This window comes from Xyrauchen texanus, chromosome 1 (assembly GCF_025860055.1).
Source record: "Xyrauchen texanus isolate HMW12.3.18 chromosome 1, RBS_HiC_50CHRs, whole genome shotgun sequence".
NCBI lineage: Eukaryota > Metazoa > Chordata > Actinopteri > Cypriniformes > Catostomidae > Xyrauchen > Xyrauchen texanus.
In genome coordinates this window covers 11,948,979-11,962,832 of record NC_068276.1, presented here as the reverse complement: position 1 = coordinate 11,962,832, position 13,854 = coordinate 11,948,979, and the positions used below count along the sequence as shown (strand labels likewise).

The 13,854-nt window shown below is 37.5% G+C and overlaps 1 protein-coding gene across 1 annotated transcript in view; it reads left to right on the top strand.

Moving 5' to 3' along the window:
• The window catches only part of LOC127647230 (ADAMTS-like protein 3), a 295,504-nt gene that overhangs the window by 265,876 nt on the left and 15,774 nt on the right, over positions 1-13,854 (top strand). The window contains exons 20-23 of the mRNA XM_052131370.1: positions 513-666; positions 2,880-3,906; positions 12,033-12,160; positions 12,252-12,380. Coding sequence (XP_051987330.1) covers positions 513-666; positions 2,880-3,906; positions 12,033-12,160; positions 12,252-12,380 — 1,438 coding nt within the window. The remainder of the gene's footprint in view (positions 1-512; positions 667-2,879; positions 3,907-12,032; positions 12,161-12,251; positions 12,381-13,854) is intronic.

Genomic DNA, 13,854 nt, shown 5'->3' with positions numbered 1-13,854 from the left:
GACCTCCTCTCTCTGGGACGGGGCACGCTCTGGCACCCGCGCCCAGACCTCTGGAACCTCCACGTCTGGTCCCTGGACGGGATGCGGAAGAGCTAGCCGGCTTACCGGCGACCGTTGTGAATACAATCAACCAAGCCAGAGCCCCCTCTACCAGGCACCTTTACGCCCTAAAGTGGCGCTTGTTCGCAACCCGATAGTTCTTCTGACATGGTTGTTTAAGAAATGAGAAGCTACACACTGCATCAATTAGGGTTAAAAGAATTGTTGCCAGCTGAAACATATTAATCATTGCAGTAATGATCCAATCATAGGCTCTTAAGTATGCTTATTTAAATCCAAACGGTGACTTATTTATTTGGCCAGGCAGTGTATTTATGTGTCATTGATTGTATGTCAAGGATCAGTGCATGGGACAATTGTTTTTTTGTGAGAAACCAGAGTATAGAAAGGCTGGCTAATTCAACATGCCTATGGCAAAAGGGTACAAACACACAATTTTATTTTGCATACAGTGTTCTGTGACATGTGGTAAAGGTGTTCAGCGGAGGGAACCTATGTGTAGGAGACAGACGGCATCCGGTCAGCTGGTCACTCTGGACCGGTCAGCCTGCAGTGAATATCCCCTTCCTCCCCTGATTAGGAGCTGCCGTATGACCCCCTGCAGCAGTAAGTTTTGACATCCTTCTTTACTAGTTGTTTGTTTGGCTTTCTGTTTCTCAGCCATCCTTTACATGCAGTTTACCACAGAGTGTAATCTCATTATGCCTGAACATTTGGTCAGTCCAAATTGTCATTTGCAACCAATTTCACTTCCATAATGTAACTTATTTCAGAATAAAACAAGCTATTGAAAGATCTTTTTTTTTTTAAGAGATGACATAAAATGGAGTGTGAACATTGAATGGAATCATGACCAAATTACAGATATCACGATACATTGTTAAAGCACGATAAAGCGCTGACAAAAATATGACGAGATAAAAATGTGCAAGTTATAAACAGACGAAGAAAAATCTTGACGATTTGTATATAAAAGAAGATATTAAATATAGATTCATCTAATACATTGATCCAGTATGTTTAGCGATTTATACGCTTGAGCTGCATGACTTGAACTCGCTGATCACTGGCAAAATTAACCTCTTCATACCAGGTTAAATAACTCATTCAAACGCATCCAATTTGCATGTATACATGATTTTAATCACTATATACACAACATACATTACATTACAGGTGAACTTGAACTAAATGACGCACTAGTCAGAACATGCATAACTTGCGTTGCGTAACTTGTGTTGAGAATACTAGCTACACGCAGTGTAATATCCTTTCATGGAAAATGTATAAATCATAAATAATCCAGAATACAGGCTAACTTCTAAAAAGTAGATAATACTACAGTCTATATACATCATTATTTCAGGAGCTCAGGTTTTTCAACAAGGACCATGTATATTTATATGTTTGATACATGTTTACATTAGAAAATGTTTATAGGCTATTTTTTTCTGAACATTTGAATATTTGATTAAAGTTTGGTCTGTTACAGTTTGACAATATTTGTCCATTTTGCACATCATCATCAAATAAAATTATTATTAAATTATTTTAGTTGACTAAAATTTTTATTTTCATCTGAGTGTAACTAACTAAAATGATTGAATTATACATGATGGAATATTGACTAATTGTAAAGGACATTTTAGTCCTAAAACTAAAATACAAAACTGTGAAAAAATTTACTTCAGTCTTGCACTGATGAATAATTTACTATTAGACCGAACTGAACGTGCATTTAGAAATAACAATGGGTCAATTTTGATTTCATGTTAACTTTAAAGGTTAATTGTGTTATGTCTGCTGCACCAAACAGAATTGCAAAAGTAAAGATTGGTGTCAAATAGGTTTCCCAGAAACTATTGCCTCTTCTGCCCTGCCCCTTCTACCATTGTTCAAACAAACAGTTATTCTGCCCCAAACTGACCCAGAAGTTGACATATCGGACATTTAAAGCTAAAAAAAAAGGAAAACTTTTTTAAATCTCCACCAAAACAGTGTTTACACTCTTGGGGACATTAACCTCTAAATGGCTTACTCATAGTTGTCTCTGTACATAAAATGGTGTTAGAACATATTTTAACATTGACAAAATGACACACTTCACCTTTAACTGTTATAAGATCAAATAAACCAATATTTAATTAACTTACTAAGAACTGACCTCTGTTTGGCCTTGCTCTCACCATGGTCTCCATATAATATGATACCAATACAAATTACATTGTGTAGGAAACTGCTTAAAATGTTATTGGGACTGCCTGTTGTTTTAAGCTGGAATAAGCGCAATATCCTACTTGAGTTTCAGCTCAGATTTCTGTCAAATGAAAAGCAGGGTTCTGTAGGTATCACCTAGTGATAGTAACTGTTCTTATGAAACCCATGAACCAATGAACTCTCCATGGTCATATAAAATAGCTCTGTGTGAACATATTATGGACATATGAACCACTTTTAGATACTACTTAATCATAGGTTGATACTGTAACAGAAAAATCTGCCTTGATAAGGGTTGTAGTTTTAAGTATAACGTTTAGGTTCAAACTGAATTGTTGGTTTATCATCTGGTATAACTTGAAAAGGCCCTGTGGTGTGGAAGGACAGTCCAATAGCATGTTTTGCCTCTCTTGAGAAATCTGTCTTCAAGCAAGAAAATTCATATTGTGCCTTCATAAGACTTGAAATCAAGAGTTTGATCCACAGTCATCATTTAGGTGTGTTAAACTTCTCAAGCTCATGTGAATCAAAGATAATTTGTGCTTAAGTCGTCACATTACCGATGTCTGAACCATCTTAACTTCTCCCACCTCTTTCTACAGAGCACAAATACCCCAAAAAAGGTTGCCCTCAAGTCATCGGCCTGAAACGCATTTACATCCAGGCCAGACAAGAAAAACTTCTTAGTTTTACTATTGGAGGACGAGCTTACCTTCTTCCCAAGACCTCAATCATTATCAAGTGTCCTGTTCGTCATTTCCCAAAAGCTCAGATACGCTGGGAGAAGGATGGTAGTGATCTGAAAAGTTCAAAGCATCTGAGCATCACCAAGTCTGGGGCTTTGAGGATCTACAACCTGAAGGCTATAGACATTGGGATTTACCGTTGCTGGGCAAACCAAGATTCAGACACCTTTGTCCTCAAGTTAATTGGCTATGATAATAGACTCCTGGAACATCCTGAAGGGCAGGGATTGGAAAAAGAGAAAAGTGGTAATGTCCATCCTTACCCCAATGAAGAGGGGGGTTATGTTGGTGTGAAGTGTACTGAACAGAGGCAGTTTTCACCTGGAAAGAAGGTTCCAAAATCTGTCCCAAGCTGGGTGCAGAAAAATAAGTTTTACAGCGATGATGTTAGCCAACCTAAGCAACTCTGGGACACTCTTGCTTTGGGGAACTATCCTTCAGCTTCAGGGGCCAGGGGGCGCACAGGGGCCTATGTTCTTGAAACGGCACAGTTTGAGGAGCTTGTGAGAAACATCAGTCAGCTTGCAGAAAGTGGGGATGTGACGGATGAAATGGCATCTCAACTAATTGGCAAACTAATGGAGGATTTGGCTGCCACAGAGGAAGGGGCATCTGCAATGGACAATCATTTAGACAGGATGCCAAACTCTTCCCAGCTTTCTGGTGGAAAGGCATTGAAAAAAGGCAGTCGAGCTGTAATAATTCGTCAAAAGCATAACAAATATGCAATGAGCTTTCAGAGGGATCTCAGGATCAATGTGGGGAGGACTGCTTACCTAACCAATGCTACCCACAGCCTCACCCTGATTTGTTCCGCTCAGGGAGTACCTCCCCCAGCACTTTCCTGGAGCAAAGATGGAGTTCCACTACAGAACACTGAAAGGTAAATGACAGTTATACAGTGGCAATAATATGTAGTCTAATGGGTTAATATATGCTATTATTACATGGCTCTTGATTCTCAGTGGTCAGTTACTCCATCCAGGGGTCTGACATTTCTGAATAATAACCGCATGTCCAGGCATAAAGTAATATATCACTGGGCATGGTAAGTCCTTCCTTTTTAAAAAATAAGTTAGATTCAAATAAATAAAAGTCCATTTATTTATTTGGCAAGTAGTCATGTATGAAGCAGGATAATCAGCATTCCGATTTTTTCGGAACTCAGCTGTTTCTGAAGACTCTGTGATCTCTTTCTTCTCACAGAATAAGGTATTTTCAACTCAAATCCATATTTAATTTTGATGTAATTATTTATTTGGCAAGTTGTCATATAATAAGCTGGATAATGGACAGTCAGCTAGACATTGACATTGACTATTACATAGAAATCCCTATACGGGACTCCGATACAGAGCAGACAATGATTGTACATTATCACTTTCTTTGTGCCATTTATAGACCATTAGAGACCAAACATTATTTAAAACTATGAATTTAATACTAAATCCAGAAGTAATAATATCTGTATAATGTAGAAGGGTTGGCTCTTCTCAGAACATTTAATTTTTAATTCCTATTCTTTGTCATTTTCACATTGAGTAAAAACTGGCATTGCTGACTTGACAGTTGTAAAAGTTGCACTTACTGTTCATGATGAGGAGAAAATCATCCAAAAGGCTCCATACCTGTAGACCTATTTTTTGTCTTTATAGAAAACAAGATTCCCTATGAACCTCTGAGTCCAGCATGACTGATCTTGATTGAGCAACCACATATTCCAAAAAGCTTGTTAATCACCAACCCACTCAAATATTCACCTCAAAAGCACCCCAGCTCTCACGTTATGTGGTCTGTAAGGGTCAGAAATGCTGGCTGTGCTTCTTTCACTCTCTCTCCAGGGTCGTGTTGTGGTCTAATAGTCTACTCTATACTGTTGACTGTTAAATACAGGCATTGAAAACATTGACTTAGTAATTCAACTTTGTCCAGCTCAGGGCCTTAATGTAGCCTCCGCCCAGACAGTCGCCAAACATTGTCTACCCCTCTTCCTGGTGTGCGCTGTGGGACCTGAAAGAGACATGGCTGTGCAAACATTGTTCAGGCCTATTCTCACAGCCTCGGCTTGAAAACCCAGCAGTCCTGAGGTGTCTCGAAATATTGCTGCTATGCTTTAACTTTCAGTGGTCACTTTTGACTTGTACTATAGATGCTGGTCATCTCAACAGCTTGATTTCATGCAATTTTCTCATTGAATGTAACATATACTGCCAGTCAAAAGTTTGGACACACTGACTGGTGGACAGGTTGTCTAGAGTGCATAGAGCTGTATTCTAGGCAAGGGGTGACTATTTTGAAGAAGCATACTGTTTTGGTTGTTTAACCTTTTTCCCCCCATCCCTATATAAATTCCTCATATCGTTCCATAGTTTGACGACTTTCCTATTATTCTTAAATGTGGACAATATTCCTTAACTTTTTACTACGGTATCTGTTTACAAATTGAGTTGGAATTAAAAGGTTTATAATTACTGATCGTTCTTTTTTCCATAATCTCTATAATTTTGGATGGCAAATTATTTCTAGAACCTTGACAGAACTGACCTCGACTCAAACTGGTAGTCATGGATAATATGGAGTTCAACTGAGGGAAACCATGCTATTTTCAGTCATTAACATTTTCATCTGTTATTATTTTTTGGAACATACACAATCCTTTTTATAATACTTTATTTATGACATTGAAATTGTTTTGACTACAGTATTGCACTGAGCTGCCAAATCATTTCCCTCCCACCCTTTTGTTGACAGCTCTGTTTGTTCACATTCTCTACTGTTTTACTTCGCTGCAGCACAATAACTGCCATCAAAAAAGCGCTGCTCACTGCCATGTCAGAATGCCACTTGAATCCAAAACTAATATAAAGTTATAATAAAATATAACATCAATCCCAGCCCATACCACCCCAGTGCCTACCCAAAAATGAATGCATTCCACTCCTGCAAAGTAATGTTTACAATTAGATAATGTTATTCTTTTCTCACTGTAATACGGATATTTAAAAAATGTCTTGCTACATGCAGTTTGTTCCAAATTGCAGTGTTACTGTGTTTCTTTCCATTTATAGCAAAACTATCTGCTATCTGTCTGTCTGCCTGCCTGCCTGGCTGTCTGTCTATATATCTGTCTATCTGTCCATCCATCCAATCATCTGTCTGTCTATATATCTGTCCGTCTGTCTATATATCCATTTATCCATCATCTATCTGTCTGTCTGTCCGTCCTTCTATCTGTCTATCTGTCTATCTGTCTGTCTGTCTGTCTGTCTGTCTATATGTCCATCTATCCATCATCTATCTGTCTGTCCGCCTGTCTGTATCTGTGTGTCCGTCTGTCTATCTGTGTGCCCTTCTGCCTATCTGTCTGTCTGTCTGTCCACCTGTCTGTCTATCTGTGTGTCTATCTATCTATCTGTCTGTCTGTCTGTGTGTCCGTCCACCTGTCTGTCTGTCTGTGTGTCCGTCCGCCTTTCTGTCTCGTCTGTGTCCATCCGCCTTTCTGTCTGTCTGTCTGTCTGTCTATCTATCTGTCTGTCCGCCTGTCTGTGTGTCTGTCCGCCAGTCTGTGTGTCTGTCCGCCTGTCTGTGTGTCTGTCCACCTGTCTGTGTGTCTGTCTGTCTATCTATCATCTATCTGTGTGTCCGCCGCTCTGTCTATCATCTATCTGTGTGTCCGCCTGTCTGTCTATCTATCTATCTATCTGTCTATTTATCTATCTATCTATCTATCTATCTATCTATCTATCTATCTATCTATCTATCTATCTATCTATCTATCTATCTATCTATCTAACCTTCAATGACCTCACTCCATTTAGTCTTACTTGGAAGGGAATGTATGTGTCTGCCTGTCTGCCTGTCTGTCTATCTGTCTGTCTATCTATCTATCTATCTATCTATCTATCTATCTGTGTGTCTATCTAATCTATCTATCTGTGTGTCTGCCTATCAATGACCTCACTCTATTTAATCTTACTTGGAAGGGAATGTATCTTTGTGCTGCAGTTCTGTGGCTACATTATAAATCATATTGAATATGCAGATTTATCTTTTTGCTATAGTTAAATTGCAGAAAGGAAGTGGGGGTTTACATTTACATTTATGCATTTGGCAGACGCTTTTATCCAAAGCGACTTACAGTGCAATTATTACAGGGACAATCCCCCCGGAACAACCTGGAGTTAAGTGCCTTGCTCAAGGGCACAATGGTGGTGGCCGTGGGGTTCGAACCAACAACCTTCTGATTAACAGCCCTGTGCTTTAGCCACTACGCCTTCTCTTTTTTGTTTCTTTATATTTTTCCTGGGCCATTGTCCACATGTATATATCTTTTTGTAGGCCCTGACCATAGAGTTAGAGATAAGAAATTTTAGAGCAACAGGACAGTATCATGGAATTTGGGAAGGTAACTATTTTGTGGCAGTCTTTTCCCTACTATATACATTGTCAAAAAATAAATTTTAAATTATACTCATTTTCACTCATATTGGAGAATCAGAGATACTGATATTTGCAATGCTATTTTAGTACATAATATTAAAATGTGATATACACAGTAGTCTGTCTCATCAAACTTGTCCTGTGCAACAATATCAACCTCACTGGAGAACTCCAGCAGCCAGCTACAGTGACACTACACAGCATCTTAGTAGTATGCTGTATAAATCTCAGTTTTCCTCCCCGCTGCAGCTCCTGCGGCGTTCATGGCCTAGTGCCGACTCTGCTGTGGTGCTTACATAGCACTTCTTATTTTTGGCCAGATATGAAGCAAAACACAGGCAAAGTGATTGACATTCACAAACTCTAAAGCCACATGAAGTCTCACCCTTTCATGCTCTTTCATTCAAATGTGTCTTGGCACCAATATGATGCTCTAAATCAGATACTAACAATGTCGCTGTACACCTACTGCTGTGAACGGAATATCACACACGCACACACATATACACCAGTCTATTTTCTGCTCAAGTTAATAACTTTATGATTGATATTATGGGCTGATGATGTTTAGTTTACATTATTTTTCATTTAAAAGTTCCAATCTACAGGGCATCAGTGCTGTTGCTCATATTTAGAATTTGAAAAAATAAAAAAAGTTTTGACCCTAAGTGTTAAACTTTGGAGTGTAACGCTCATCTTTGTGTTACAGACTTTTTATAACTCAAAGCATGCACATTGAGGAAGATCAACATTATTGAGGAAGACATTTCTGAGTTATTAGCAGTGTTGTGTATGTTAGTCAAAATAAGTAATTCACTACAAATGACTAATTACAAATTACAAAATCGTATTGGCAAAGCGCAGCTGTACAGGGAAGGAACTATACTCAGGCTTGCTCTACACTAGAGACAACAGATGAGAATGGGTCTTTGCATTCAAACACAGATGGAACGAGCACAATTCTGAATGCAGAGATCTTGAGTCGGGTTTTTCTTAGTTTTAAACAAGGTTAAATTTGACACAGCGAACAAAATCTTTGTTTATGATGCTACGCAACCAAAGCGAGACACTCCAAAAGCATCCGTCTGACACATGTGTACATTGATGCGTTAGAAATAAATCTTGGACAGATTTATTGATTTAAAATGACAAAATGGATTGCTGTGGATTATTGGTCATTCATAGACTTATGTTCAGTAATATATTGACTTCTAAAACCACGTTTTATATTTGCTTTACTCATTTGACACTGCAACATAGCGCATTTTAATGAAATGAATATATATAAATATAACTATTTATAATTAATAATTAAATATTGAATTCTTTTTATTTGAGAGTTAGCATTGCCACACTCATCATATATTTATTTATGTGATTAGTTGGGATTAACTGTATTAATTAATCAACATATCATCAACATGTATTTAATTACATTTATAATTAATAGATTGACAGCCCTACTGTTAAATTAATTTGTCTAACATATTTTTTATATAACATTTTGTTTTTTCGCTCAAATTAAAAAGTATGTCTATATATTCTATTTGTTTATTGTCGCACACTCTTCAGCTGTCTAAGAAATGCAAACAGACGTACTTATGACTATATGAATTAATGTTGTAAATGTATTATTCATAATATTATTTAGTAATGCACTCAAAAGTAGTTACTTCAGTAATTAATTTAACGCCACTTACTTTAATCTGCTAATCAGAAGGTGCCGAGGGGGTCCTCATCTAGGTTAAAAGGCCCCCAGGGGGTTATAGTCATATGGTATAGATACCGGGGCAACAGTTAGGGCATAATAAGTCAACTTCAGCAAATATTTTTTAGACAACAAGATGCTTTTTTGAGTAACAAATGAAATAATGCTTATTCAAAATAACCACTTCAGAAAAGGGTGCATAATTTCTTGTAAATTTCAATCACATTTGACATTTCATAATATCTCAAGGATTCTGTAAACAAATTAATCTCCATTGTGATTGGATCAGTCAGTGTGACTTTGAACAACACATCATGTTGACTCAACTCACAATTGTCACAGTGTGTTTCTGTTGTGTTTCCAAGGACTCTTATTTTGAAGTGTTTTTTGTCCTCTGTCTTCTGTTCCCATTGATTACATTTCCCATAATGCACTGCCCTCATCACTGCCATCTGTTCCCCATTGTTCTCACCTGTTCTCCATTCCCTCATTAGCCCTTGTGTGTATAAATACCCTCTAGTTTTGTTCCCTCTTGATCAGTTCTTGTTTGTTGCTATTTGAGTTCATGGTTGTTTGTTTTACTTTCATCATCTTCATTAGGTCTCTCATCTCAGCAACCATTCGTTACAACAGTTGATTTCAGTAAAGTTTACTGTTAGCATGTTGCTATGCTAACAAAAGGATACTCTTAAGAGCGTAAAAGTGAATGTCATAAGCGTACACAAATATTTGGTAATATAGTCCAATTACATTGTTGTTATGAAATGAATGATAAGTATTGCTCTCATTTCATTCATCATCTTGCATAGATTTTGTTTTTGTTTAGTTGTTTTCCACTGAGCTCTCGTATTGCCTTCTTTGTTTAGCGGACGATGCTGTCTTAGAATTTGGCCTGAATGTGTCAGTATCTATACCTAATATGTCAATTTCACAGTTATGCTGTGTAGAGGATCATTACATTTTAGCTCAGTTTACATGCACATATCTGGATGTGCATGGATATGCATATTTGGGATGGGCATGTGCACTCAGGTACATGGAAGTGACAGCAATATTTGATCAGGAAAACAAAATAATTGTGCAACTATTTAACTTGAAAACATTTAATTTAGTTTTTCTACATAATTGGGCAGTAGGTTAGAGTCTGGACTGCAACGGTACACGTGACTGTTCAGGGTCATAGTAATGGGACTTTCATGAATGAATGATTCATTTCAAACACTTTTTTTCCATTTTATATAACTGGGATAACGTAGTCTCAGAGTGATTCATTTTGTTGGCGGTATGGTGGGAGGGACATTATTTGTGAATATGTAAAATGTACAGTTTGTGTTCATTTAGAAATGAACATGACATCATCTTTACTGGAAACCGAAATTATTAGGTCTAGTTCACCAACTATTAGGTCTTTCGTTCATTCTACATATGACAGCTGCATATTCTCTGTGTTGGTGTGAACTGTAGTCCCAAATCAAATATGCCTTAAAGAAATTTACTGATAGTCATCTAAGTTTCTAAATTTAAAAATCTAAATTTTATTTAAATTTACACTTAGCAGAGAATTTCTTGTAAACACTTCCTGCATTAAATACATGAAAATAATTAATCATGACTTTAAAATGTTATTTGTCACACTGTCATGTATTAATCATGAAATAATACAACTGTAACACACTGAACTGTGAGCTGTAAAATTTAAAATGAAAGAATTGTGACTCTTGAATGATTCTTTGTTAACCTAGTTACAAATGAACAAAATACACTGATCCGAAGACCCAGTCGGGAGGTGAAATAATACATTTTTGTTTCATGTAGAGCCTGTGCTGTCATGTGACAAATGAATGAAATGACTTGAAAAGATTCATTCATTCAAAGCGCCATGTCTGTAAAATGACTACAGGGCAGCTTTAGGCTCAGGATAACTTTAAAAAAATAAGAACTTTTAGAAGAGAACTAAATGTGTTTCACAGTGTAAAATGTAATTGGCCACAATTATTGTCATCACTACTTGGAAACAGATTTCTCGCCGTAACACAGTCATTGATCTAAAGCAATACATTTTAATAGTGATAGCTGAAGATGGATGAACTGGACTTAAGAGTGAACAAACTTGTATCAGTCGATAAACGACTAATCTAAAATCCAGGACAACTTGAAAATGAGCTGCTGCTGAATTTAAAAAAAAAGTTTAACATGTACAAACAATGCCATAACACAACATTTTATAATTACCTTTATTTCCTTTAAACAAGCCATCAAACATTATTGCCTCTTTAAACGACAGAACATTTCACGTGGCGGCGCTGTCTGAAACTGGATCAGAAACCAGTCAAAGAGCAACACAGGTCATTTCCCACTTTGAAGTTTGTGAGAGTCACTTATAGCAACAATGACAACATGGATAGGTAAAAGGAAAAATATTACAGGCAAAAGCGAAATTCATAATTCTTCTTCAAATGTCTCCACTGTTTGACTATTAGATATAATACATTAATAGCGATTCAGTTTTTCTGGACTTTAAATCTGTAAATATAAATTTGCCATTTCTATTTAATGCCTAAATTTCTGATCAGTTTTAAAGGGCTTATAAAATCTTATAAAGTTATCCAGTGAAGAACAGTGAGTGTTTTTCTCTTTTTCATTATTGTTGTTTGATAAATATTCTCTAATTACCAGCTCATTGAGCTTCTATGGTTTTATTTCTGTAATATAACTGGAATCAGATTGTTGTTTTAACCCAGATACAACCTTGTATAAGTTAAATAGTCTCTAATTGCATAATGCAGCATGTGTGGGAAATCACAAGTTGAAATGCTCTGAATTATGTGCTTGATTGGACATGTTTCTTTTGCCCTCCCCAGGGTATCGTGGGACAACGGTGGAGAAGTGCACATCTCTCATCCTGGTGCCAGAGACATGGGCATCTACACTTGCACAGCCACCAATGAGTTGGGGTCCGATTCAGAGACGATACAAGTTCTGTTGGCTGGTGAGACACATGTTGTTTTGTACTATCATATTTGTTTGTAAATGCAATGCGAGCTGTTGTGGTTGTAACGAGTTCTTTATTTTTCAAACAGAGACTCCTACAATCGCTGTTTCGCAGAGCAACACATCTGATCTGAACAGTACCATTCTGAATGTGGTGGTCGGAGGTGTTGTCAGTGCCCGTTTAGGTGCCAACATTACCCTGCAATGCCCTGTCAAAGGTGAGGGTGAATCACTTGAAACCTGAAAAACATGTCTGGGTGATATTTCACCCCCAAATCAAAAGTTAGAAAGAAAAATTACATTTTGAATAAAGTAAATGTATAATTTTAGAGCCGTTAAGATCGTGCAACAGTGTGTGTTTTTCATTTCAGTATTGTTGTTTGATTAATCTTCTCTAATTACCAATTTCATTTGTTGACCCATCATGCAATGAAATTGCTTCTAGTTAATATACAGAAGTACATTAATATATAAAAAATAAATGGTATTATATATTCCATATGCTTCCTTCCTACCCTGATAATAAAACAAGGGTTTAACCATGGATTTAACCAACAAAAAAAAAAAATCAATAGAATTCAATGAAGTTGCCAGCTGAGGACATGTGAGACATTTATTTCTCAAACTAGAGACTCTGGTGTACTTATCCTCTTGTTTAGTTGTACTGTCCTTCAACATATCTTTCTGTCCTTGTAAGAGCCAGTTGTACTTTGACTGTGTCTTTCAAGTGAGATTTAGCAAATGGTATTTTTTTTAAATCACCGTTGTTTTTCGTGATGAACTCTCAAAATCAAGCTACTGCAATTTCCAGTGCATCCATACAGTAAATGCCTAAAGTTAACTGAATACTTGACTCTGTGAAAAAAGTTTAATGTGTGCATATCCCATGCTTAATTGCCCTTATCTGTGTGGTTTTGGTGAAAGATTCAGCTAATTGAAGAGAAATGGTGTGTAAAGTCAACAGGCTTTTCAGGATGCTGGGCTTTTTTATGGGAGTTGTGCTGCAATGTGTCATTTAAGAATGGTAAATATATCTAATGTAGCAAAATAGAGCTCCTGATGGTCTACTGTACAATAACATTTTTAAGAGTTGTGTATACTGTAGATTTCTGCCTATGGAATGTCTTGCCGTAGTGGACTTTAATGTAAACATGTAATTTAGAATCATTCAGACATAGCGATGGTGTTTATATATATATATATATATATATATTATACACCTTTCACTACCTGCACACGGTCCGTGCACGTTACTACTTGCCCTGAGGAGGTTATTGCCGTTGATCTGGGGCAAGCATGTGTTGATGTGACAATGGCATACATCGACCACCAAGGCGGCCTACACTCTCGTCGAATGTCTCCTCCTTTGGAGTCAGCGGCAGCCCATCCCAGGTCACCTAAACAGAACATCGGATGCGCTGTTGTGGCAGGTTACGCTCAGGGGAGAGTGGATACTCCACCCTCAGGAGGTCCAGCTGATCTGGAGTTGATTTGGCCAAGCACAGGTAGACCTGTTTGCTTCCCCAGAATCCTCCCACTGCCCGCTTTGGTACTCTCTGACCGAGACTCCCCTTGGCACAGATGTCCTGGCACACAGCTGGCCCCTGGGGCTACGCAAATATGTGTTCCCCCCCAGTGAGCCTACTTGCACAGACGTTGTAGTCAGGGAGGACAAGGAGCAGATCCTCTTAG